Source organism: Aptenodytes patagonicus, chromosome 18 (assembly GCF_965638725.1).
Source record: "Aptenodytes patagonicus chromosome 18, bAptPat1.pri.cur, whole genome shotgun sequence".
Taxonomy (NCBI): Eukaryota; Metazoa; Chordata; class Aves; order Sphenisciformes; family Spheniscidae; genus Aptenodytes; species Aptenodytes patagonicus.
In genome coordinates this window covers 4,084,684-4,111,815 of record NC_134966.1, presented here as the reverse complement: position 1 = coordinate 4,111,815, position 27,132 = coordinate 4,084,684, and the positions used below count along the sequence as shown (strand labels likewise).

The following is a 27,132-nucleotide window of genomic DNA, read 5'->3' as shown; positions in this document are numbered from 1 at the left end:
GACGGCCGGGGCGGGGGTGGGATGAGAAATGCCGAGGACCCTTCATGCATGAACAAAGCAGACGTGTCGATGCATTTATGCAAAATCATTCTGCTCTGAATGGAGAGGGACCCAAGACAAACAACCCAGATGGGATGCAGGAGAGCTATCCCACGCTTACGGTTGGACATGCTCTGCATCTAAAGGCTTGTGAGCAGCAACAGCAGACAGAGAGACTGGCAGGTTGAGGGGCAAGGGCCGAGGAGGGGGGTCTCCTTTCAGAAGAGTGCATGCTAACGAGCACCGCCGCTGTCGTGGGGTCCAGCTTTCCAGCTCACTGATGCCGGGGGGGTCCAAGCTGTTTTCTATTACCGTGTGTAATCTGGGTAGGTGGCTCGGTGTACAGCAGATATGATCATAAAATGGTAAGTTACTTCCTAAAGAAGCACATAATCCTTATTATTATCCAAGACAATATTCCTTTCTTGCCTTTCTTCTCCCATCTAGCAACAACAAATGGCATGGAATTCTGCTCTTGTTTCGTTAGTGGTAAATGTCTCCTGGTCCTAGGAAGACGGGACCAATTTCCGGCACCTGAGGATTTTTGGATTGACCTTCATCTCCGAAAAGGTCAGACTGAACCTCTCTGAGAGTACCGATGGCTGCTTTGCTCTCTGCATCATCCTTTGTTTCTTTTATCTATTTTCTGTACAGTACACAAAGGGAACACAGTGTACCAGCCCCTGGTACTCACTGTTCCGTTTCCCTTAGATGACTTGCATATGTGCTCTTGAAAAATTATTCTAAAAACTAAGGGGGGAGGGGAGTGGAAAGAAAAAAAATATCCCTTGAGTGTTTGGCAAAATTGCTTGGAATCTCCTCTGACATCTCATTGTGTTCTCTCTGTCCTCCCCTTACACAAATCAGCCAGAGGCTACGACATTAGCCATGGGGTCTGCTGGTTTACTACTGCCAGGAGCAGAGGAGCACTGGAAGACGTGGGGATGGAGGGGTGAGAGGGAGGGAATCACTGTCTGTCCTAGCAGGGAGCCGGCAGCCAGGTGATGGGCAGCATCCCCTTTTCTCCAGCCAGCTCTGGATCAACTTTAAGGGTAACGCTCTTTCTCAACCAGCTCTCTGCAACTGAGTCTTTTTCAAGCCAGCCTACCTAGAAATCCCATTTCTCAGTTTATTTTGCTTCAGAGACGTCCCCAGAACACAGATCATTCCCGAGCAGGAGCCATGGCACTGATGTTAGCACACATCTTTGTAGCATCCCTCATCTTGGTGTGGACCCTTCGCATGGACCACCTCCTCCAACGAGGTAAAGCAGCAATGCAAACGTATGAATAAGGACCGGTAGAGTTCCTTTGGCAGAAAGGTTGCAAAATCCAGCCTTCCCAGCAAGGCAGGTGGGAAATAAGGTTTCCAGCCATTAAAGCAAGGAGTTGGTGGGACAGTTTTCCAGTCCTTTGGTACTGGGAATGAACAGCCAAACTGTGCTAGGATAAAGACCGATTAATTCACAAACGGGACGATGTGAGGTGGCTGACAGAGCTAAAATGCAGATTTCATGACCCCAAACCCCTTCCAGGTCTCTCCTCCCAGACAGCAACTCTCAGCAGGCCCTGAACAGTTTTCTTTTTATCCAAGATATGAACATTTCCCTTTCAAGACGTCCTGAACTTCCTAGTCCTGGGGAGGTCTGGGCTCAATAATGGCCAGTGCCTGCAACGTCCCTGAAGGATATTGAGGTTTAATCCTCAAATAGTAGCTTTACCTTTCTGTGCTCCAGTTTCTACCTCTATTAAATGGAACAGAAACCAAGCAGTGTGGCTGTGATAAGGCTTAATTAATCCCTGTACATTGAAAAAATATGAAAAATATCATCACTTAAGCCAAGGAAGGAGCATTCCAGCCTGAATTTGCCTGATGGTCAGGGCCAGGCTCGAGATGCAACTCTCCAGCCTTCAGGCAAAAGACCACATTGGCTGGTCTGTAGTATCCAGGGGAAGCCTGAAATAAAGACGAAGTTTTGGACCCCCTTGAACTAACTTTAGACTTGGAGACTCTGTAACGTAAGCTGAAGCCTTTTGGTGGATCAGCCAGTACGGGAAACGAGCTCAGATGCGTACAGCAAACCCACGTTCCTCTTGCAACAGCCTGTGCACGGTGACCAGTTCATCTTTTTCCAGAACTGGTCTCTGATCACTCATGGTTCCTCCATTAATGGTTTTTCTTAGTGGGATTCTGCCCTCATCCTCCAGAGATTAGCGGTTCAAAGCCTGGTTTGGCTATAAATAACAAAGACATTTGCAAAGCAAAACATCTTATTAAAAATGGGGATTTTTGTATCCCTCCAACCACAACAAAACTCTTACCGTTGAAGAGCAACAGGACTTGGTTGTGAATTGGGAAGTTCAAAAAGGGCCACTTGCAGAGCCGACAGACAGACACCCTCCCTCTTCTCAGCAAGATCACCCCAAAGGAAAGGAATGGCTTCTCCATTAAAAGTTGCAGGTTTCCTCTCTTCCCACTCCTGTTCAAGATTACTCTATTTGTTGGCTTTGCTGGATCTTTGGGGAATTATCTTCAGCATTATATTTATTAGACAGAATAAAACTGCGTGGCAGAGGACTTAATCATCTTTCTCTTCAATTTTGTTACGGTATTTTCTTACCGCTCTTGGAGCCCTTGCTCTACCATGTTATTTCTTCTAGTATTCAGAATATTTCTGTGCTCCTGTCTTCTCCTTTTGTGGGCAATTTCAGATGTACTGCAATTCTAGACATCTTTCTGCTGCTGGTGGAAGAATAGGTTTGTTGCAGTGAGTCTGGATGAGTGCAATTATGGGAACTGTAATAGGGGCAGGAGGGGGCCTCTGTTTGTGGGAAATATGTAATAAGAATCCTCTTCCACAACTTCTTACTCCACAGCAGCCCCTGTGGGGTACCCGGAGGAGAACAGGGTGTGTTTGTCAGTCCGGGAATGAAAACGAATCCCAGGATCTGTCTGTGCCCAGCAGCCTCAGGAAAGAGTTCCCTTTCGGTTAACTGTGCCTGAGCTCCGCGGCTTTTTCCATACAGGGGAAAACCAGGCTCGGACAATGGCATAGGGAGGAAAAAAAAAAAAAATTTATATACATATATAGGGTTACTTGGTCTAAACAACTTCTGCACAACTGGGAGGAAATGCAATGAAAGATATAGCTACTGGGGGGCTGTCCCTCTAAATCGCCAATGCACACACCAACTTCCAAGTCCTGAGCACACATTGCCATGACAGGAGTAACGAGGTTAACAATAAGCCATCTAAAGATCCATTAGTCCCTTCTTATAATTCTCAATTATAAAGGCCCAAAGGGAATCTGCAGACGAATCAGTTCTCCAAAAGCAGGAGGGCCACCAGCAAGAGGAAAGGAGAAATGGCATCTCCAGACTCCCATGGTTGGTCTGCACCCATCTGCCTCTGCTCCTCTCACCCAAGCCACAGAGCAACCCTCCCGAAACAGGCCTGTCAGAGGCTTCCTCCAAAGGCACATCTGTACAGAAAAGACACTTTAGCAAAATATCCAAATCCTTCATGATCAGTACAACCTACTCTAGAAAGAGAGACTAACATATACGCTAATGCACTCAACCCAGTGAAAACTGTGGCAGAACAAAACTGGTGTGCAATGAGAGCACAGAGATTTGAGTCAATTAAGGTCAGTGCAAGACCCCGATTTCTTGAACCCTACAGGCCAGCCAACCTTTTACAGTGACCTAATCCACACTGCATGTGCCTGCTTAACACTCTGCACCAATGCAGCTTCACCAGTGATGATAAAACAGGGGTTATCCAGGTAGGCCACGAGTTGGCTTTTTAAACTCAGGTGTTGTCAAGCCCAGGTGCACTTAACTTGGTGTCAGGAGGCCACGTCCTACCCCCTCCTGCTGGTAACGAGGAGGTTGACTCTAGCTGGGTACAAACTGGTCAGGGAAATAAGTCCCTGGGGACTTCCAATACAGAAAAAATTGCAGCTATTCACAAAACAGATCAGCCGAAGCATCCTTTGTCTGTCTGTTTATGCCTACTGGATCTGTCCTTCAGCTAGTATAAATCTGCCCAGCGCTACTGCCTTTTTGTAGTCTTTGCCAGCATACACCAGCTGATGACTTAATGGTAGCATCAATAATCGTTAGCACAAGAAAGGCCCTGAGAAATAAACAGTGCTGTAGAAAACCCCACACAACCAGTACATCAACACTGATAATATTTCACACACAGTGGATGGCAAGGAGAGGCTGTTTACAAACTCACAGCAAGAGCGGTAGGGAAAAGAGCAGCCCAAGAGTGTGCAAAGCCCTTATTGCTGAATTCCTGCGGTCGACAACAGGTACTGAGCTGCGTCTGCTTCAAGATCTGCGGAGGACGCCAGATTAGAAATCAAACGGTAAAAATACCCTGCATCGGTGCTCGCATTTCTGTGCTGGTGCAATGTTGCTGACTGGTCCTCTTTGGCTCTAAATATGATGCTGTCAGTACTGAGAATATTTCTTAATCAGCACTGAAGAGTGGCTGCCAGGAAAGTAGAAGTGGCTGTCTATCAGTCTTGCTTCTGCAGAAAGAGCGACTGTTTAAAGGGGGGGGCTGTTTGACCTTTCCATTTTTCAAATGTGTATCTCTTCGCCAAGACTGTGTCATTCTTTGTAGGCATTTTGTTGTTCAAAACAAACCTTATACTGTGAACTTTTTTTTTTTCTTGCTTAGTATGTTACCATTCAGCAGCCTCATACTAACAAGTAAGGAACCAGCACGTAAGATCCATCTCAAAATAATAAGCAAGTGCGCGCACCCTACTTCTAAGGAACAACCAACTCCGCAGAAACGGGCAACATCTTAGGTGAACTGAGCAAACAGGTGTGGGGTGGTCAGTCCGCAGAAGCAACCCTACAATAGCAAGCAAGCGTGCTCTGGCTTGTGCTCATAAACAATCTTCCAACAGTAAACAAGTGCACGCAGGCAAACGTTGCTGAGAAAGACCACAATAACAAACCAACCTGCGATGCCTACTCCTCAGAAACAGCCTAGGCAAAACTACGACAGTCATGCAGAGAAACGGGTGTTGAGACACCTAAGGATGAGAAACATTTTAAATCATGAAGGACTTGCTTAATATGCTTTAAAGCACCTTTAGAGCGCTGGGGCAATTATGAGAAACGGGGATGGCTAACAAACAGGCAGCTTATGTATTCTGTATATTGCTGTGCACTGCACTCAAACATATCTTTCATGGCATTCTTGATGAGAAGCCAACACAAATGCCACTCTGATTAATCAGGAAACTACCCAGCAACAACACGAAAAGTTTGCACAACACCAGCAAGCACACAACCTACTCTGAAAGATATCTGGGTGAGGAAAGGTGCTCCTTTCATCGATACAAAAACCCCCTAAGGCTCAATGCTTGTGCAGATAATGAAGCCAAACATGTTTACACACCAGTGATCATTACATGCAGTGATTAGAGGAGATCTTAGGTTAATTTTCATCTCCGCTAGCTAACAGACTGATGACCTGCTGCCCCACCTAACCTCTCCGGAGTGACAAGTCAGGTGCTTTCACAAGCCGACGAGGCTGTCTTGTTCCTGGGGAAAACAAAGACTTTCTCAACATATATGATTTAAAAGGTCAATGAACCCCATGCACTCAAACTGGTGTAATAGGACCAGCTGAGCTAAAGCAAAAATTCCTTTTGCTGGAAGTAAATAGCACACTGTTATCTCCCCAGGGGCCAGGCAATAAGAGGAGGCATGTTCCCATTCACTCTGCCAGTGTGTGATATGCTAGTGCTCGGCCTATAAATACAACAGCTTTTTTTTGCCCTTTTTTTTTTTTTTTTTTTTTTAAACAAGGCTGTGACAACTTCATCTCATCTTGGTACAACAAACACGCCTGAGTTGTGGCTACACAGCAGGGCTTTCTGTTGTGCGCGCGCATGGTGGCGTTTCTTCCACCACAGGACCATATGTTACCTACTGCATGGCGCGGCTGCGTTTCTACCAGTGCATTAGGAGAAAATCAGGGCAGCTCTCCGCAGCGTCTGCATGGGGACAGAGTGCTCGGGGACAGGCACATAAAGCAGCACCTGAACTGGAGACAGTGGGCTTTGGACTGCACTACAGCACAGGGAGCTCGAACGAGAAAGAAGTTACGAAGGCACTGGTAGGGGTCCAGAGGAAAGTTCCTTTTACAGTGTGAAATAATAAATGAGACCATGACAAAAAGGCAATACTGGGCTCGGGATTCTGTCTTGGTACTATGCCAGCTAACCACGCTTTGTGCATTTAAAACTGACCTGGTCATTAATTTGTTGCAGACTTGTGCAATGTGAACAAGGCCAAGTCTCTTGGATAAAGATGTTTTCTCTTGCAAGCCAACTGGAAATGCTTAGCGTTTACTATTCACGGAGAAATCTGCTTGTCATATCTGTGACACGGAATTCCTCTCTGCACTGCCCACTCAAGACACCTCCCAGATAATTAGACTGTAAGAACAACTTTGCTGCATCAAACCAAAAGTCCACCTAATCCACTGCTCTATCTCTAGCAAGGGACAACGGTGGACGCTGAAGGAGGAATATACGAAGCAGCTCTTATATATACGATCTTACATATATGATCCTTTTCCTGCTGTATCCTCTAAAAAGCCAACGATAAGCAATGTGGGCTTTCCTGAGTCAGGTTGCATCTGGACTGTTGCATCTGCATCGCGTACAGCTCTGTTTTCCAGGCATTTATCTAATGTCTTTTTGAACTCATTTGGATCTAATTCTCTCAGGGAGACAAAAGGTAAAGTTATGGTAACTGGAGCTATTTATGTTACAAAGGAGACATGTAAGAAGGGGGTTAAAGCTAATGAATGGCTTTGGGAATGGACGGGACCTTTCTCAGAATAGAACAATAGGGTGCTTTTATGAAACTGGGAGACAGAAAACACAAAACTATTAAAAAAGAAAGAACGCTCTTTTGTATTATTCAGCATTAGCCTTCAGAACTCATCGCCACAAGATAGTACCCTGTGCTAGCTGCAGAGAGCCCATTTAGTCTTTTAGGTGATGATAGTTAGTCGAGGTGACTCCTACACAGCTTATTGAATCAAGCAGGCCACGACTTCAGCCAGTTTTTAGTTGGATGGTTGGAACTGAATTTCAGCTCATCACTACTGATGAGGCTCAGAAAGAGGGAAACTGTTGTCAGGGGCATTCCTTGGTGACGCAGCAAGTTAACAGGCAGGAGTAACTTCACACATGGATGCTGACCATCTAGCTATGCTCATGAATGTTGCTCCTTGCTGGACTTCACTTTCCAGGACGGGAAAGGGAGTATGCTTTCCTTACCTGCGTTGCTGCTGGCTGACCGATGACCACCCATCCTGGACACTGCTGGTCACTGTGATGTGAGACGGAGACATTGGAAGCCCACTGATCGAGGAAGCCTTTGGGAGTGTAAACGCCACAGTCTTTGATGCTGGTCATTTGCTCAAATTCCTCGCATACTCCATCACCATCGTGGAAATAGCACCTGCTGGGTTCATCTGCCAGGAGAAAGTAGAGAAGAGAAATCACAAAGGACTGGCTACACGTCTGCAATCTAGTTGCTATGACCTGATAACATCAGTGGTCATGTATCTGCTGGACCAGGTCACTGGGAAGTGAAAGCGTTGGTCACTTTTAGGCGGTAGCAAGGTGATTTTAAAAAAGCCAAGCAACGATAGTCAACTTCTCTATTGGGCAATTCCCCAAGATATTTCCTAATGTAAGGGAAGGGGTTTTCTGCTTATTTTCATCTATCTCCATTTGAAAGGATGGAGACAGAAGAAAGCAGAGAGAGAAAATACATAGAGAGACAATGTGGGCATTGGCATAATTCCACCGACTTGGATGGAAAAACGCCAACAGAGGGTCTGGTCTACAATGTTTCCCTTTTTGTTTTTAAAAGGTATCTGCAAAACAACAACAACAGCAACTGTGAATTTAGGGATGGTGAAAACTGCCAAGTTCACAGTTGTAGTGACCAAAGGGCCAAGCAGATCTGTTTATCCAAAGAGCAGATACAGTATACATAGTGTGAGGGTAAGCTTGCCACATACACACACAGCTTCAACCAACATGACTCAGATTTGACCTAAAAGGATCAAAAGCAGCAGGAGACTTTATTATCCTTGTCCATTTATTCTGTGGCTTCTCTAATGAGACTGCCAACAAAGATGCCAAATTTTTGAGGTTGTTTCTGTAACACTGGCCCATTAAAAACTGAACTGAGATCCATCTACTCTTTTCAAACAGACTGCATAGCAATAATGATTTTCAGTCATTAGAGTACTCTGTGAAATGGAAACCTTTGACCTGTTGGTATCCTATTTTGTATTGTATTATCATCGCCAGTCCCCAGAGGTATCCAGTTCTGACAGCCTGTTGTATTTTTGTCTGGCAAATAAGCCTGCTGAAAAAACGGTAGGAAATTAGCCAGAGCTGCTAGCTGGACTGATGGAAACGATCCCTAAGGAGGGTCCTGTCGGTAGCATTGGACTATCTCAAGCTAGGTGTCAGAAAATCCAACGGCTGCTCAATTTTGAGCTACTTCCAAACTACTAAATCCCCTGTTTATTTTTCCTCCTAGTTTACACAGTGAAATACCATCATGAGCCAGAAAAAAATCAGTTTATTGCAATTCAATTATTTAATGACTTTCACTCCTTTTCCCCTCCCTTCCTCCCAATCCCCCATGCAAAATTCCAGGTCCTTAAGAGAGTGTGAGTTTGAAAGAATGGAGAAGTCTATCAGGGAAGAATGTCATTATGGTTTCATTTCATCACGACCTCTGCGGCCAACTTGCGTACGTGGATAAGTGTGGGGAACTGTGTATTTGCCGGACCAGTACTCCGAGCTGGCAAAAAGGAGCCAGCATGAATCTGGAAGCCGTTCAGCCGTATGAGTGCAGCCCTGCGTCTGAGCGAATATTCCCGGGGTGGCCAAACTTCGTGACCCTACGTGTCACATCTTAAAATCTTCATATGGCTGGGAGCCACCAAACATATACCACACACCTCGAAGAGCTCGGAGGAGGAACGCTTGGGAGAGTGCTTCACAGACAAAAGATGACAATGGCTCCCCGGGGTGTCCCATTACTCCATGGTGGGAGGGGGCCAGGGTGGATGTGCAGATGGGCCCTAAGGCAACCCAGCAGTGCTGGCCCCAGCGGCCCAGCTGCCTTGCCTCCTCCCACGGCCGGATTGCCCAACAGCCCTGATGCCAGCAGGGCCCTGCTACTCCTCATCTGATATTGACCCAGCTGGGAACGTGTGCTTGAACTGCTCATGAACCGTACGTGCCCTGAGAGCCCCAGTTTGGACATCCCTGTAACATACCTTGTTTCTCTGCAGGGCTTATTAATGCTGGCACACTGCTACGCCAGTGTGGCTGGTTCATCCCTGGGAGAGACAGGCCAGCTCAAGGGAGGGGCAGAGCGAGTGTGTAACTGTGACGGCCATGGAGGCAAACTCTTGGTTCCCTCACCTTATCCTCCTGCATCTCTTGTTCTGCTTCCCTCTCTGCAGAGACGTATCAAAGCATAGGCCAGGTCCCTGCTGTACCCAAGAACAGGAGGATAAAGCTAAGCGGCTCACCCGCCTCAGAGCACTATGTCCCAGTTTGAGTGAGAGTCTCAGCAGAAATCTCAGAAATACTCAGCCCTGGAAAGGCTGTGGTCAGCAATCAAAAATCCTCAAAAACAAATCCTGAACATAGGAAAATATGTATTTTTGGAAGAAGAGTTTCTTTGTCATTTTATGAAAAGGGGCTTATTTCTGTAAAAAGGAAAAAAAAAAGAAAGGAAAATACCTACCATATTAAAAAGACCCAACCTTCAGCCTATAAACATATGCCCAGGCAGATACACACTTACACTGAAACACCGGCACCCAAGTGCACCCTGCTACACACCCACATTGACAGAAACATTGACACACAAACACATGCACGCTCTCTTTACACATCCCCAGTGCAGCCACCCCACTGATGCAAACACATACCCAGAAATTCACAGCCTAATTTTAGGCATATGCGTTTAGACAGTGTTTCCCTGGCCCTCCTGAAGCACTGACTTATTTGCACGACAGGCACTGAAGTAAGCACAACATTTATACAGCAACATACTCCTGCACTGGCTCCGAATGTTCCCTCCTAATGCGATGATAAACGTAATGGGCTTCTGATAAGATCATGTGTTTGGGATAAAAGAATACTCAAGACCTACTCCAATCCGATGACTTAATTCATACTCACATGGATGGGAAGGCAGCCTTTGAATAGCTGTGATCCAGGCCAGTGTGTGATCCTAAAAGAGGCTAATTTGTTCCTGATTATGCTTAAGACCCCAATAAATCTGTCTGCTCGGAGTCTGCAAAACCCGAGGGAGGAACCGAATGGAGAGACTGAGATGTCTGAATTAAATGGAGACTGCCTAAATGATTAACAAAGTCTTACTGAACTGCGCTGCCATGAGCCCTTCTGCCGCGCTGGTCCTGGAGTCGCGGCACCCTGCCCTCCATCGCAGCGTGGGTTCGCTGGCTTGATGACACCTCGCGCAAAGGCTGAAAGATTACGTACCCGCTTGCTTTAGTGTGCTTTGAAAAATGATGGGGGAAAGTGCCTTTACAACCCTAGTTTTCTATTAAGGAAGATCTGTAAGTCCTACTACTGACACGCCATCCTAAAGCGTGCAATGCCATGCTTTGAGGGGAGCGCTGGTGAGAAGAGGGTAAGACCTTTCCTGCCCATGAGCTTCCTACTTCTGAGTGATGGTAAAGAGGGAGACTTCTTTAAATCCTTCCCAGACACTGGTGAGGGGACTGACGAGGGCATCAACCTACGACAGCCAAATGTGGTGCATCCCTGGGTGGGCTGCCACAAAGAAGCAGAGGCTCTTCCTTCCGCAGGTATTGAGCACCAGCTCTGACTCCTGATTCTTACTGTGGTCTTGGATGCTTGGTAGGTTACATGTTGGGCTTTACATTTTCATGAGCAAAGTAAAGAACGACCAGATTGTTTCTTCCTACGATTGCCCTCACAAAATGAAAACTAACAGGCTTCTTCCCTTTCCGCAGTGGTGTGAACACAGCTCAGTTAAATCCGTAGAGTCCTACAGGCTCAAAGCCGGGGAGGGCAGTGTCAGGAGTGGTATATTTCTAGGAAGCAGTAGCTAACATCTTTATTTCCATAATGGTGCAAAATGCCTTTTCTGTTCTCTTCTCAACTACTGTGACATGAAATGCATCCAGGGCCTTGGTAATATGAGTTATTTTTTGTCTCCACAGAGGTCTGTAGGCTCCCAAGACCTGGTGAAGGTCATAGTGATATATTGGTCACATATGGCCTGCATCGTGGACTATGTTCATCAACACTGTGGACTTCTCACTTCAAAGTTGAATCTGATTTGAAGGAGATATGGAGGAAGGGAACATGAAGGAAATCTGATTTGTCCTCAAGGAAAAATGACTTCAAAAAATTAAAAAGCAGTTGCCTGGAAATCCAGCTTAAATCTAGAACAGTAAAATGTCTGCAGGCGTAGCACCTGGCAGCAGGAGACAGCACCTCTGGGGAATTGACAACAGATGCTGAAGGATCCTGAGCTGAACTCGGGGAACATGTATTCATTCAGGCAGCCTGAGCTCCTTTTCCCTGGCAAAGTTCTCACTGAAGGCACAAAAATGTTCTGGCCAAACCAAAGTCCCTCTCTTGCCCTTGCTTTGGGAAAAGGCAATCTTCAGCGAAAATTTCTGTGACATCTGGGAATCCCTGAATGCTCCGTGACAGCCGTCAACCTGGAGAAGGGGGATTTGTTGGGGAAACAGATCGGCAAGACCTGGCCTGCTTACTAGTGCAGTTGGGCTTCAAGATCCAGAATGATCTTGAGGCTTTTGTGTGTTGCACCAGAAAATGATGCAAACTCCATTTCTCCTTGCTTCTTAAGCTCTCCAAGTAGAGTTGCAAAAGGCAGCCTTTTGTATTGAAATACAAACCACTCCTCTGGGGTTCAGAAATGAAAGGATGCAGAAGGTAAGGCAGAGGCTTTAGAGAGCACCTGGGAAGTGCCTGTCAGACCAGGTCTGGATGAGCAGGTAACTCCCCATCACAGTCACCTGTTCAAAGTGAGGCTAGAAAATCACCTGCGAAATGAATGAAGTCTGGTAGAGATCAGCAAGCAGACATGCAGGATATACACTTATCTGTGATAGGCAGCCTTCCACCTCATTAAAAAAAAAAAAAAAAAAAAAAAAGCGATAGAGAGATCCAGTTCGTAGCACAGGGCACATCCTCCAGTGAGGCTTTTAATGTCCGAGCTGTATGGTCAAAGTGCTGGGGACAGACACTCGGGGCGCCTTCCTGTTTTCAGCTAGAACACAGTGATTGGCATCAGCATAGTCTTCTTTTGTGCAATAACTACTATTTTTTTAAAAGGCCAGACAAAAAAGAGGAGTATTTTTAAGCTCAGCTGTTTACTTAGGGATGTTTCCAACTATAACAAGCCTCATGCCACATAACTATTCGTCCGAGAAAAAAAAAAAAAAAGAAGAAAAAAAGGGGGACAAAAATGCAGAAGCATTGTCTCAGAGTAACAAATTCTTGGAACAGAGCGAGCTTCTCATTTTAACCCCTGAAAGGTCTGTCCAGAGGCGTGCAGGCCTTTTCGGACACAGCGAGGGCCAAATCACAGGCTCACCAAAGTCAGCAACTTCTGCAGAAGCATGATTTTACCACCGCGTCACTTAATCGGCATCTCCAGCACTGGTGTTTATGTTCACAGATGAGAAGAAACGTATCCAGAGGTTTCTATCACAAAAGGAGAAATAATTCCACTGCAGATCACATGAACCCAGCAGCTGAGCGATCGCAGAACCTGCTCCATTTATTTCTATGGGAGTTTCACCTTTGGCTTCAGTGGGAAGAGAGTGAATAACATGGCCTGCTTCCAGGATATCTGCTAATCTCTTCTTTAATATTGAAGAAGCCAGAGACAGAGATATTTCCTGCTACAGTAAAATATTCGAGAGTTATTTTCCTTCCTGGATATTCTGATTTGAAAAGAGGAAAACCATTACACAGAGCTTGGGCAGACCTTTCCGAATAAAGTTGCATATCAATAAATTGTGACGTTTTCCTTCAATGAAATAAAACAGACACCTTGGAAATGAAGGCAACGCGGGTGTTGCAATCTACTGTGGAACATCCAGGGGCCTCGCAGGAGGCTTTTTTCTGTACAATATGACAATCGTGTCTGGGCATCTCCTGAACCAAGCAGGCGGGCATAATGCATTTGCAGAGCGCGGTCCCTGGTAATTCAGCTGCTTCGTGGAAATACATTCCTGGGCTTGTTCTTTGTCTGGCGTGACTCGGCTCATTGGTATGATATAGCGGTCGGAGCACAATAATTATGCAATTGATCTGCGTGCTGCAGACAGATACAATTACAACTCCCTTGCAGAGCCCGGCACTGAAATTTGATATTTCACCTCCAAGAACACGAGCCTTTGTCACTTAAGCGAAAGGATATTTTCCATCGCTGGCAGTGGTAGTAACACCTTATCTGCTCTGCGGCTTGCTAACAGGAGCCAATGTGGCCTTCCCCCAACCCCGGGCAACTAGGCATGTTATAAAAGCACTACAACACGCGTCCTCTTCCCACCTAATCTTGTTTCCCTCCCTGGGTGGTTGGATAAATCAGAAAAGCGGTGCTGAGAATATTTCAGTATTTCCTCAGACTTACACATATTTATTAGCTAAACTTGGAGACTGTTCGACTGAAAGTCTTGAGGCTTCTGTCACACAAGGCAGCAACCACTATGACCACGAGAAGGCTGGCCAGCGTGACCCTTCTCGACACCTGGCCCACTTGCTTGGGAGGCTGGGAAGGAGCCCAAGAGAAAAAAACCCAGTGGTGCCATTCACCAAGGAAAACAAACTGCTTGTTTGTGCGTGTGGTTGGATGTTATTGCAAAGGAAGGTCTTGTGCTCAGCATCATCCTCTAAGCACAGCAAGTTGCTGTCGAGTCACAGAGGATGCTCTAAGGAAGGAAGTATGACCAGCTGTGGAAGCCTCTCTGATCCACAGAGAGTAATGCGTGAGGGATGCAACAAGCAAAGGAGTAATTCTTCTGTTGAGCTCTCATTGTAGCTGTGTCCTAAAAACCAAAGCTGGATTGAGCTGGGCTGGAGTCACTGGCCTAGGGAAAAATGCAGGCAAATACCACTCCAGCCCACATTCTCCCCCACAAAAAAGCATCTGTCCTTTGTATTTTGCTGCCTGAGATGCCTGCGCTCTCTGCTCTGTGGCTCAGCTGGTCCTGCTAAGATTGCACTATTAATGATGATAGTCTGAAAATCACTTTAAGAGACTTTATGACAATGCTGTGATTACTAACTTGCCAAATGAGTGCTTAGACATTTTAGAACATGTAGCCACACTCCCATGAGCTGCAGGAAACAGTCAGCTTCAAAGTATTTGCCTTAAGCTGAAGGATTCACACAAATATAATCTGAATAGCCCCAGTCAGTAAATTCATTGCTATTTGCTATGAAATACTGCTATAGAATCTCAGCTTCTTTATCGACAGCAATACTCTTTCCCAAGCTCCTTAGTCAATGCTTTAGTCTTACTGATGCCCTGTGAGATGCTGAGTTTCTCTTCCAAGGTGGCTCGGTTTCTCCCATGCTGTTGTTCTACTGAAAGCCCTCGGCAGGGTCAGCCAAGGCCTATTTAACGTTCGTGAAAGAAGGCGAAATCACCATTAGCTGCTGTGTGGGGCCGTGGTTTCGGCAGTCAAAGCTGTGTTCCTGTGCAGGGGTACGAGGAAGGGAGGGGGAGAGGATGGGAGCGAGGCGCGCTCTCAAAGCATGCCCACAATGAATATGGATGGTCATCCATCAATTTATTTTAAGCACATTACTTCTCTGTCAGAAAGGGAAAAAAAGGAAAAAGAAAGAAAGGAAAGAAAAGACATATAAAATTAGGTTTGTGTCACTCATTTAACACTGCAATTTCCCTAGAGGATTATGCACCAAACAGAGATAGCAACCTCATGAATATTAATCATTTCCCTGAATGCAATGCAGCCCGCCAAACAATAAGATTAGGGGAAAGTGCTATGCTTAATTTATGGATAATGGGAGAGGTAAAGGATAGAGCTCCCACAAAGGTAAGGCTCACAGCTGGAGGGAGAGGCCTCTGAGGAGGAAAAGGACAGATCCAGATTTGTAAGGTAGCAAAAAAACATTTGAGGCCAAGCAGGAGCGAAAGAAAAGATGTTTAAGAATCATTGTCAAATTACAATCATACTTCTCCCTGAACAACCACTGGCGACTAATGCTTCAAGCATGCCAGAAATCGGTGGTAAATTCAAGAGCTAGATACGTTTATTTTCTCTTTTCCTCTACTCTGTGCCTTTTCTTTGTGTTTTACCTCCCTGAGGCCCTGATCCAACAAACCACAGAGACGTGTGTCTAACTTGAAACATTCACGTTCTTCAGTGGGACCACTCACATGTGGAAGTCAGCGGAAACACTGCCCTGTTTTGCTGTAAAAAGGCTTTAGTGAAGAGTCCCTTATAAGCAAAGGAGATAAAGTGTAGCAATAATAACACCAATAAGATGCGACTGAAAACCCCATAAATTACCAGGCAAACTTAAGGGTAGATAGAAGTTCTGAAGCTACTTCCCAGCTGTGTTTCAATGTGTCTATCAGTCTTTACTCATCTTTTTTCATATTACTTTCTCTCCCCCTCCCTTCTTTTTTATTGATCTCTGCATCTTTTTTATTATATCCTTCTCTTTCTTCAGCACTGGCGAGCTAAATCAATGCATAATGCACATCACACTCAACAAAAGGAATGCAAATGAAAGCAGCGCTCTTTTTCAATGTCCGCACATATATCTAGATGCATGTGTACAACGTTGGGTGTGTGGGAGAGTGCATACCAAGGACAAGGTGCTCAGCTGCTTGTTGGACACCCATTTCTCAACGGTCCGGTGGGAATGGATCAAGTGCTAAAAAACTCTGGGTTCCCACAACTGCAAATCATAACTCTTATGACTGGGGCCTGTTTTACACAGGACACGTCGGCTTGAACTTGGCTGGGATCCACAGTAATCGCAAAAACCAGTTATCCCGGGAGTAATCAAGAGCAAGGTGAAAGAAAAGCAGCCAAGAGGTAGGAGAGGGGTGCATCAGTCACAGCGGACACGACTTTGATTCACTTGTCTCCTACAAATCAAAAGGCAAAGTGAAACTTTCCCCGGGGGACCAAATTGTGTGCGGAGGAGATAAAATATGCAAAATCCGCTACGCAAAGGGGAAAAAAGTAGAGATGATGAATTTCAGGATGGGGAAGGGTGAGTGTACCGCAGAACTTAAAAAAGGAGCACTGCCAGATGCTTTCATTAATTAATTAATTAATCTCACTGTCGCTCTTCAGCATGTTGCAGGAAGAAAGCGCTATTAATCTTATCTGTTTTCTGTTACTCGGCTTTGTGTTCAGAGAAGGCCAGGACAGCTTGACAGTAAGACCACACAGTTTTCTTCCCTGCCTCCCTCCTTTCCTTCCCCTGCACCCCTCCTCCCATGGCAGAGCAGATTGATCCACTGTTATCTGATTAGAGAGGAGAGGAGGAGGGAAAACAAAACCGAGAAGAAAAAAAAAAAAGGCTAATTTTATTACAGGCACTAGCGCAAAGTGTCTTGAGAGCCTTGTGCCATTTGTTCAAAGGAAAGTTGGACCAATTAATAAAACCCATAAACCTCATGATCCTAAAAGGCAAAGCGAGTAAGAGAGGCAGAGGGACACCTGCAAACAGGCTGCCTCCATCCTTGGAGATATCCAGAATGCAGCTGGACATGACCCTGAGCAACACGCTCCAACTTTGAAGCTGGATCTAACTTTGAAGTTGGCCCTCCTTGGACCAGAGACCTCCAGAGGCTCCTTCAAACCGAAATTATTCTGTGATTCATGGCTCTAAATCTAAAGCTTGATGGTGTTTGCGGACTCTGTTGTATTTATCTTCTATCAAGTGAGGTGACTTGCATGATCTCTGCTTTGGAAGGAAGAAGCCTGCTTGGGCTTTGCTATCAAACCTCCTGCTATGGAACCCCCCCAGTGATGCCCCTTCAGCCCTGCCTTTGCAAACAAAATGTTTAGCGATTATTTTCAGCCATGTGGGACCCAATCCTGCAGACGATTTGTGACAAGCATTGCATTCACTGTTGTGGTTAGATTTGCTGAAGTCTAAAGAATGCCTTGTGGTAGTTCAGAAACATGCCTGGAAGGAAGCATTTTCAAGATCAAACCCTGAGGCCCCCAATTCAGCAAAGCCTCTGAACATGTGTTTGAGGCTCACTGAATTCTTTGGTGAAGGGGAGTGATTCCCGGGGCTCTAAAGAGCTACATAATACAACAAGAACACCACTACAAAAATAACACTGTCTGAAATAATTACTTGTTGTCCTATAGGATTATGACATGTGTTAGCCTTGTAAACATGGAAATAAATTACACTTATTCTTCTGTGCTCCTCAAACACGGACCCAAGCGTTCTGTATTTTCCAAGAAAACACCCCACCAGTCTCAAAGATGACTTTTGTCTGGCTAAAGGCAGATGATCCAGTCTGATATTGTTAGATTGTGGAGAATGCTGAATTTCTGCTCTTTTTAATTATTATTCATTATGTAAGATGTACAGCCACTTGTTTCCCCAACATCTTCATGTTTTCTGGTGAGATTTTAATGCTTGATATGTTAAAACAGAATACAAATCAGCACTGTTCATTTGCCTGAAAGATTAGCCAGCAGTTTCTCTCTAGCTCTTGATATCCTAATTCATGGTGGTCCAGCACCCATAAAAGCCAACAGGACCTGTTTCACAGGTATTACCTTCTCTGAACCTTTCCTAGGGACTTGATGAAGGCAGTGTTTGCCCCAGAGGAACAGCAGCTGGTCTACCCTTGCAGGCCCTGCGTGCACACTGAGGCCATCACCACCATAACGGTTGCACCACCACAACTGTACAGTCACGCAACAAAACATTTTTAAGGTCTGGGTCCATGCACCTTTCCATTGATTCAGTTGATTTGATTCACCTAAGTGACTCCCCATATCCAGTATTTCACAAACAATTTGATTTCGTTCGCTTTTGTAATCCAGGACCTGTGCAAAACCACGACCTTCCAAAGCCCGTGCAAAACAAACAACTTTTTACCTCTGGAATTCCCCTTTCCTTTTCAACACAAGCAAATCCGAAAAATCACTTCCTCTGTAATGGTGGCGAAAAATCTGTGTGTATGTCTTAGTTGCTTCATTTTCTAATCATATTGCTGTCAGACAGGTTTTTTCCACACTCTGAACCAGCCCTCTTGCTGGTCCTGGAGATAAATGTGTGCACTGGCATAAAGCAGGCTCCTGCACCCACCTGGCAGGACATCGCTGTGTGGTCCAAGGCTTGGGACACCCCACTCTTACTCCTGTCCGGGGATTTACTTAGAGCATGATGCAGCTCCTGCCCAGCCCACACAACCCAGCTTCCTTGAGAACCAGTGTACACGAGGGGTCATGTCCTAACGTAATGCTGGGATGTGGTCAAAGTACAGTCCCGGACCAAGGAGCTCAGACCTGCTGCCGAGCAGGGTGACACAGATGCAACCATACAGCTCCAACCCGAACCCTTGCTGGAACCAGCCTCACACTGTGCCTGACTTTTGGAGAACCCGAAACATTTGCAGAAGTGTTTATCTCACTTTCAAAATATTATGACTAATATCTTTCAGTGCTTGAGGCTCTAATGCAGCAAGTTACTTGAAACACAAATGTAACTTCAAGACCACCAATAGTCACAATTAGCCTCAACCATAAATACTCTCAGATTTCAACCGAGCAATTTACATATGTAAATATGTAAATAAGTACATCGCCGAATCAGGCCTCAAGTCCCAAAGCGTGGGATGCTGAAGTAAAAAAGTAGGCATTGTGATGAGACAAGCAGTCCCCAGCTTACCACCCAAGGGAAACATGGTGCCTGTGAGGTCCTTTATACGTTGCTCCAGGCATAAGAGAGAATCGTCCGTTTGCCAAAAAGAGCAAATTTCAGTCTTGCCAACATTATATTATCTGCTTAGGACTGATGACCTGAGCTGAAGGCATGGGATCACTAGATGGGACAGAGTGTTTGCTTGGTCAGTCCAGATAAGGAATCTCATAAAAACCTCTTGAGAAAAAGCTGACCCTTCATAAACATTAACTTTGGTTTCAGAAGCTCTGCATGTTTCATCCTTCCCCAGACCTCGCTGAGCCCTGTTTGGGAAATGCAATCCCACAACGCAGGGCTACCCCACAGAAGGTGCAGCGTAAATTGGGTCTCCATTTCCCTTCTCTGCCCCCAGCATTCCTAGAGAGTTTAATATGTAAAGCTCACAACTGCAGCCCTGCTATCCCCGATAGCTCGAGCATCTTCAGGCCATTGTGCTTACAGGTTTTGCTAATCAGAGCAAACCAGGCTTGCAAATGAAATCTGATTAAGTAGTTTTCACCTCTGAAAAAGGGGATTAGCTAGATCTTTGATCCTCAGATATTGATTTGCAACTCAAAGGAGGTGTGACCTCAGTTGGACTTGCTTCTGGTCTCAGTCCCTTCCCCTTTCACTCCTCCTCCTGTTTACCAGAAAAAATCAGTTCATGTCTTCTCACGTAGCCAGATCTAAAGCCTATTGAAGCCAGTGGAAAACCACCCACTGACTTCAATGGGCTTTGGATCAGTCCCACAATGGCTGACTTAGCCTTAAGTCCCAGGCTGTTTCAAAGCCAGCAGAACCAATTTCCCATCAAAATGACCAGAAGCTGGGAAGATATGTTTGCCTTTCAAACCTACAAATTCCACCTTTTTTTCTCTCTTCCATGACAACTCTTCGGCTGGAAATGCTGAAAATACTGTTGGTTTTTTCCTCGCACTCTGCGTAGAGTTGTTGCCCACCGTGAGTGGAAGGGCTCTGAGCCAGACTTACCGATGCAATTAAAGGATAACTCCTGCAGGCAGAATAGGGAGCAGCCGTCACCGTTGATCTTATTCATATCATCGCATTCTTCCCCCAAGTCTCTGTAGGCAGGGCACACACATGCAAAAAGGAGTCAGATGTCAACAAATGGCATCCTCCCAACAATTGCTGCAACCCCTCTGCGGAACCCCAAAGACCTGAAATCCAGTACGGGGGCTTTGTGTGCCGACCCTTAAAATACCTCTCCCTTTCTCCCCCAGCCCTGACTTTCATCATTCCTGGTTCACGAGCTTGCCTGGCCACTTCTCTCCTGCACATGTGGATACCACTTGCTGTTCTCTGATGAGGATATGAGCAACTTCCTTCATAGCTGGTGTGGCTGCAACTCAGCAGGTGGGGAAAAAGAGAACAGGAATCTCTGAAACTCTTTGTATTAAATCTGGAAGGGCCAGACTGTGACCCCAGCATGGGAATAACAAGGCAAAAAGCCTGGTGCTGGGCTATTCCAGGTGATAGCACTTGGAGGAGAGCAGTTGACAGGGAGCAGGTGGTGTCGGGGACGGGGTCCTGCTTTGCGCCAGCCTGCATGGTTGCAGCAGTGTGCGGGGAGAAGAGTGTGAACCAGATGAGAAAGGGGCTGCCACAGCTGCAAGTGGGGCCACAACCAACCAAGCTGTGACACAGTCTGGTTCCTGCTCGCTCCTGAGGCAGCTCAGCTATTGTTCGACGCTTGCTGCAAAGCCACAAGTGATGTTTGAGGAATGTGCAAACATAACAGTAGGAGAAAAGTTATGGAAAGCAAAATTAATCTGTCTTTCTCCACCTCTCTCTCCAAGACTGCCCTGGATTCATATGTTGTTTGATTCTCTTTGATTTTCCTGCCTGTTGGGCCTCATCCTGCAAATACTTGCTGCCAGGTATATCATCTGACAGAGTTGTACTATGTGATTGCTGATCAGCATTATTTCAAGAAAATAATACTGGCTGGATTAAGCACTTGCTTGTTGTTACTTCCATCGTTTAAATAATTAAATTATCTAATGCCAGGAAGCTTTGAAGCAGGTGGCCTTAAGGGCCAACATAGTAAAAGAATAAACCCTAACATAGTTGTGAATGATTGTTCTACAATTTCAGTGGTCTGGGGATTGGCAGCCGGTGAGAGCAGCTGATTGAGAACATGTAATTCCAAGCACTCTCCCTCAGAGGCCAAATCTATCACCTCCAAATGCATCCCAGCTCCGGTAGTCAGTCAAACAAGAGGTTGCACCAGGAACCTGGCCTACCATGTGGCAGGGGTTTTACCCCGTCCACCAGCTGCCAGACACATGGGACTTCACGTGTAAGGACAGCATCAAAGGCTGTGCGAATTTTTCCAGCACTTACTTCAGCTCCATATAGGAAATGTCATATACGTGTATAAAGATATGGATACACGAACAAACAGCATAAACAGCATATAGCGTACTTTCATATCGATCCTGCTGTCTGGACTCCATTATCTGTATCTCTGTCTGTATCTACTGGTGCCAGGATAGCAGGGCCTAAGTTCCAATTAAATGTCATCATCCTGGTAATCATCAAGCACAAGTCATTATCTACAGATGAGAGCCGGCCTAAACTAAGGAGACATCAGAGGTCATCAATTCCTTTCTAGTCTCAGATTCTGGCTGAGTAGATGTGCCCAGATTTATCTGTTTGCTCGCTCCACACTTACGTTTGGATAATCCCGTCTCCACAGTATCCACTTCCAGAGATATACACAAGCACGGGGGAAGGCTCGCTCTCCTCCGCCCCAGAAACAATGACGACCTGGTATGTGTATGTGGTCCTATCGCTCAGTTCCCTGCAAGACAAAAGGAAATATTAAGCGATTGGTACAACAAAGGCAGTAGCAAAGGGCAGAGAAGGAGGTACTGAAATGGGGGTTAGCTGCCAAAAAAGCACGTTTTAGTTCAATCAGGTCCTCAGAATATTCCTACCTCGTTTTGATGGGATTAATTTTTGGTTGGGTGTCTTTTTCTTGTGAGCACAATCAGCGCTACCTATGTCCACGCTTGATTTATGCACAGCTCTGAAATAGGTGCAACTCTTGACTGTTTGACAGCTAAACTATTTGCTGACGAAAATCATGCAGTTCGGTGTGTTGCTGCTTACAGCTACACCCGCTGTAGAGATGGCATTGCACTGACACCATGGCAGTGTATCAGTCCTCACCACGGGCAGTGGGAAACGGTAACAGCATTACCGACAGCACTGCAGCATTTGAGAAACCAGCCCTGTGCTTCACCGTGTTTAGCCTTGGACACTTTTGCTCCCATCTCTCCACGTCAGGGACAGCGTTACCTGCAAGTTTGTGGCATAGTTCATTTAAGGAACTTAAAATACCCTGTAAACACTGATTACTTCCTGAACAGCCCTGAGCTCCATCCAACTGCAGCTGGAGCCAGTGGGAATTTGCCTATTGATTTAAGACAGAATTGGACTGGGGATGTTTCAGTGATAGATAAATAAGTTATCCACTTTGCATACGGGTATTAAAACAGTAGAGTTAAAAAGAAGGTTTCTTCCTCTCCAGGAGAGCGCAAAAAATAGGATCCATACCACAGCACTGGATCACGGTATTAGCATCGAAATATTCACAGAAAGAATTAGCAAACTGTTACATATTTATGCAAAGCCATCGTTACCTAAATCCTGTGCATCTGAACAATAATTTTTTGTATGCAATACAGAAATAATATAAGCCTAATATAAACGTTTAGCTCTCTTACAATGTCTTTTACATTATCAGAACTCAAAACATTCCACAAAGAAATCCGTTACCGTTATCCTCGTTGTGCCGATTTGTAAAGCCACGGAGTGGTGAAGGCAAAATGATTTGCTCAAAGTCATCAATCAGACTAATTGCAGAGCCCGTAACACAACCCAGCTCTTTCCTAACCCACGCCAGTCCTCTACTTACTACGCTCATATTGCCCCAATTACTGACAGTAATATACATGTCTTTGTCACAGGAACTTGGTCAAAAAGCATGTATTAATGAAGTGTGCACTACGAAGAGATAGATCTACTACACAGAGCGTCAAAGCCATTGAAGTAGGTATCAACGGACTGTAGTTACTGAAATCTTCAAGTTTGTGAAATAAGTATCTCCTTACAACATTCCTTAAATTAACAAGCATGACGTAAACGCCAATATCACACATTGTATTTTACAACAAAGCTGTTTCTCATGGATACTATGCCTGCAAAATAACTGTCATTGAATGAATTGCACGTGAACAGCACTGGGATTTGATTCTTTGTTACCACACTTGAAAAGGGGAGTGAAACTCAGTGGAAGGAAAACACACCACCACTGGCCTTCTCATCGCTTCTTCACCTGACTCCTGTCGGCAATAGTCTGTAGCTCCAACTAGCTAAATTTGAGAGTTCATGTAGCACAAACAGTATCTTAATTCACCTACAGATTGGGGAGACATCTGCCCAGATATTGGTAAGAGTGTTTATTCAATCAAAGTGAAAAATTTCAAACTTCTGCCCTTGGGACCTGTTTAAAACAACTGTTTTGAAAAAAAAATATACAATTATAGGAAGTAACTTAAGTGGCCAAACACACACTGTTGTATAACACTGAGGGTTTCCTCTAGATTTCACTCCCAGATAAATCCACTTATTAAGATGGGAAGTTTCTGATACATACCGATGAAATCAAAGCAGAGGCAAGCTTTGATTATTGAAGAGCAGTTATTTCTCAAGTTCTTTCTCAAAACCATTCGTAAAATATTTAAGATTAACAAGTATGCCTGCACAAATGTGGATTTTGTCACTGGGGATCTGCTAACCACAAAAAAGGTTCAATTCTTAGAAAGGACTGTTAACAAATGAACAGTTTGAGCAGCTATAACAGCTACAAAATAAATAAAACCATGCTGCTTTCTGATGCACTGAGATCACACGTGCGAGTGCAGAACAGTAGCTTTCAGGTTCTGATTTTTTCTGTGATTTCCACCAATACCCGTAGGTGATGGGCAGGCCTTCGGCTAACAGCAGACAGTGTGCCTCCGCGAGCGTGTTTTAGTATGTGGGAGTGTTTGTGTATGCTTGTGTGTACATGTAAGCAAATGGAAAACAGGAGAAGTTCACATTTGTTTATGTACAGGGCGGGAGGTTGGCAGAACATAATGGAAGAAGACATAGTACTAAATTAAGCACGGGAGAGAATATGGTGTTTATGAATTATTAGGTGACTGGAGATGAATGTGTATGTGGGTGAATAAGACAGAAAACTGGAAATGAAAGTTATTAGGCAGGGAGAACTCTGGCGTATTTAACTGCATGGATTGTGAATGCAAAACTGGGTATGGTGGGAGGACCCCCTGGACACCAGAGAAGAGTGACTGCTGGCTTTGTGGCAGTGGGCTTTGGTCTAATCCTGTCACCTGCTACATGCTGGCGAGGGGAGATTTCCAACTGCAGCCTGCTGCTCAAAAATGGAAAGCTCTTGGAGAAGTGATACGTTCTAACAGGCACATGATCCTTATAGTTTAGTGACAGGAGAAAAAAGGCCATTTCTTCTCTAAAATAGAAGGTGAGCAAAATACCTGACTTCTTACACATACATTTAGGTATTTGCACAGCCTGGCGTCCCTTACTTCTACACAGCTCGGGTACAAAATAGCCATTAAATTATTTATGCTCACAATACCCCATGAGCTATGAACGTAATATCCTTGTCTTAGGTTAAAATACAGAGAAAGGGAAGACAAATGCCTAGTGACATATAGTCCCTGTAAAGCAATGCCAGGACTGGGAGCCAGGTCTCCAGTTCCCCACTGCAGCCACGGGGCCAATCCCCCTCATCCTCATCCTGGCTTCCCTTTCGGACAGCCCAGTTGAGAGCAACCTGGAGCCTCACAACCTTCCCCATGCTGGGGATGGCAGAGAAGCCCCAGGCTGTCACACCCAGGGGCAGCACCAACAAACCAGCCATGCCCAGAGGAGATCAGAAATGGGAGCACGTGTGCTCCAGAGGTGCCCTCCAGCATCACGCAATCAGAGCTGGAGATGTGCCTCGACTGGAGCACCAGAAAGCCACCTTAGAAACTCAAAACTCAAGCCATCGTGCTTTCAGCTCACCCTGGCCTGATGCAATGAGTGGCAAAAACCTGACTGCAGCTGACTGCCTGGATGTGGCGTTTCACAAGTCTCAACAACTGGAATTTGAGATACTTCTATCCTCCTGAACTGTTAAATATATCATATCGGCAGCAACTGAGAGCTTTAGCATTCCTTCACAGTACCCACATTTCGGAAAAATATAGCTGCTAGAGGGATGATATGTGCAATACTTAGGGCAGTAATCCAGTACCATAGTGAGGGAGGGAGGAAAGAATGCAGTAATGAAGGGAAAAAAAGCAAAAAAAAGAATTTATTTTCTCCTATATAGTTATGGGGCACCAAGGTCGATATTACAGACTGTATGTGGAGATGTCAGCAAGACAAGCTCTGCTCCAAGTGGGGATAAAAGTGTGATTTTTGACCATTTATTTTCTCTCCTGCCTTCCCTCGGAGCTGATGGCACACTAACAGTGATAACGCTCTTTCCAATCTGCTGTCAGGCAGGTCCGGCGCATGCCAGCTTCGTACGATGCTACTTAAGGAAGTGAGACAGAAGAACATCTTTAACATTAAGGATGTGAACAAACACTCTTTTAAATTTATATCTATGGTCTTTTAATGACCTTTTCGAGAACTGAGTAAGCCGCATTGATCGCTGCAGCTTCCGCCCGTGGGGAGGCAGTCTTATTAAAAAGCAATGACTCAAGCCCTTTGCTTAGAGGGGGAATTAGGACGTGCCGTGTGAAATACCACGAGGGCAACTTTCCTGTCTGCTGTGGCGAGTGACGGATCCAGGGTCAGAAATATAAAATCCTCTAATTCTTTTCCTGTTTTTACTGGGGAGGCTGGGCAGTTGAGTTAAATCTTGCTGTGTCCCCCAGGCAAGGGACCTCTGCTTTCAGTTTGGGTGTTCCTGTAAAACTTACAGGAAAAATTATACCTCTGGGAAGTAGTTTTCTACTCAGACCCAAGTGGGTTTAAAGGATCATTGAATTTACAGAAGCAACACGCATGCCCTCAAGTGCCAGCAGATCTGCAAGGGCTGACACTGCCCCAACCACATCTGCTCTGGGCCCACTGTAGGGCTTCAGCATCTGAGGACACAGCACACGCTCGAGACGCAGTGAAAGCACCGAGGGAAAGCAAACATCCCACGCCTCTCTCCCTACTACAATGGCATATATGTTTTTCCTACTACGAATAACAGCAGGGAGGATTTTTATACAGCAAAGACTTGTTTCCAACAAAATTGAAAATATCCTTAAGGCTGATCCCAGCTTCTGTCCTATGAAAACATAAATGGCCAGAAAGCAATGAAAGCAGACAGTGTTCCTGTTATTTAAGGACAAGACGACAAGGTCTTAGGCATCCCCAATTAAATTATGGCTGTCAGAGGCAGTGTCATGTGAAACAGGCAAATTCTGCACCTCAAGTGTCCTCATGAAGGACCCATCTTTCTTTGACCTTAAATAGCCACCAAACTCTTGAGCCAAAGGACAACGTTTCCTGGACAGCTCTCCGCAGCCCAGAATGAGTCTGCCAGCAACCTCCCCGTTTCCCTCTACCACCGTCGCCTTTGCTCTTCTTCCCTAGCAAGGAGGCCTGCCAAGCAAAACAGGAACTCTGCTGGCAGCAAATAGCCGCGACCCACATCGTCACTTGTTGCAATGCTTTGGATCAGCTGCTCAAGGTGGACTGAATACAACCACACACGAAAGAGCCAAAGGCCTATGCCATCTCCAGTCCCATCCTCCGCAGCCTAGAGCTGTCCAGTTGGTTCCCCACATGCTGCTCACAGCCATTGAAAATCCCAACGTCACTTACAGAGATCCTGAAATACCCCAAATAGCCACTAACACAGTGAAGAAGGACTGCACCGCTCAGACATGCTTAGGGCTTCCCAGTCCTGGGCACTGAACCAGGGCTCAATGTTTCTAGATCAGAGGAGCTAACGCTGC

At 45.5% G+C, this 27,132-nt stretch overlaps 1 protein-coding gene across 1 annotated transcript in view; it reads right to left on the bottom strand.

The window, feature by feature from the left end:
- PAPPA (pappalysin 1) overlaps positions 1-27,132 on the bottom strand; it is a 179,142-nt gene that overhangs the window by 64,655 nt on the left and 87,355 nt on the right. The window contains exons 8-10 of the mRNA XM_076355185.1: positions 21,768-21,896; positions 20,063-20,154; positions 7,361-7,557 (exon numbers count right to left, since the gene is read on the bottom strand). Of these exons, the coding sequence (XP_076211300.1) occupies positions 7,361-7,557; positions 20,063-20,154; positions 21,768-21,896 (418 nt within the window). The remainder of the gene's footprint in view (positions 1-7,360; positions 7,558-20,062; positions 20,155-21,767; positions 21,897-27,132) is intronic.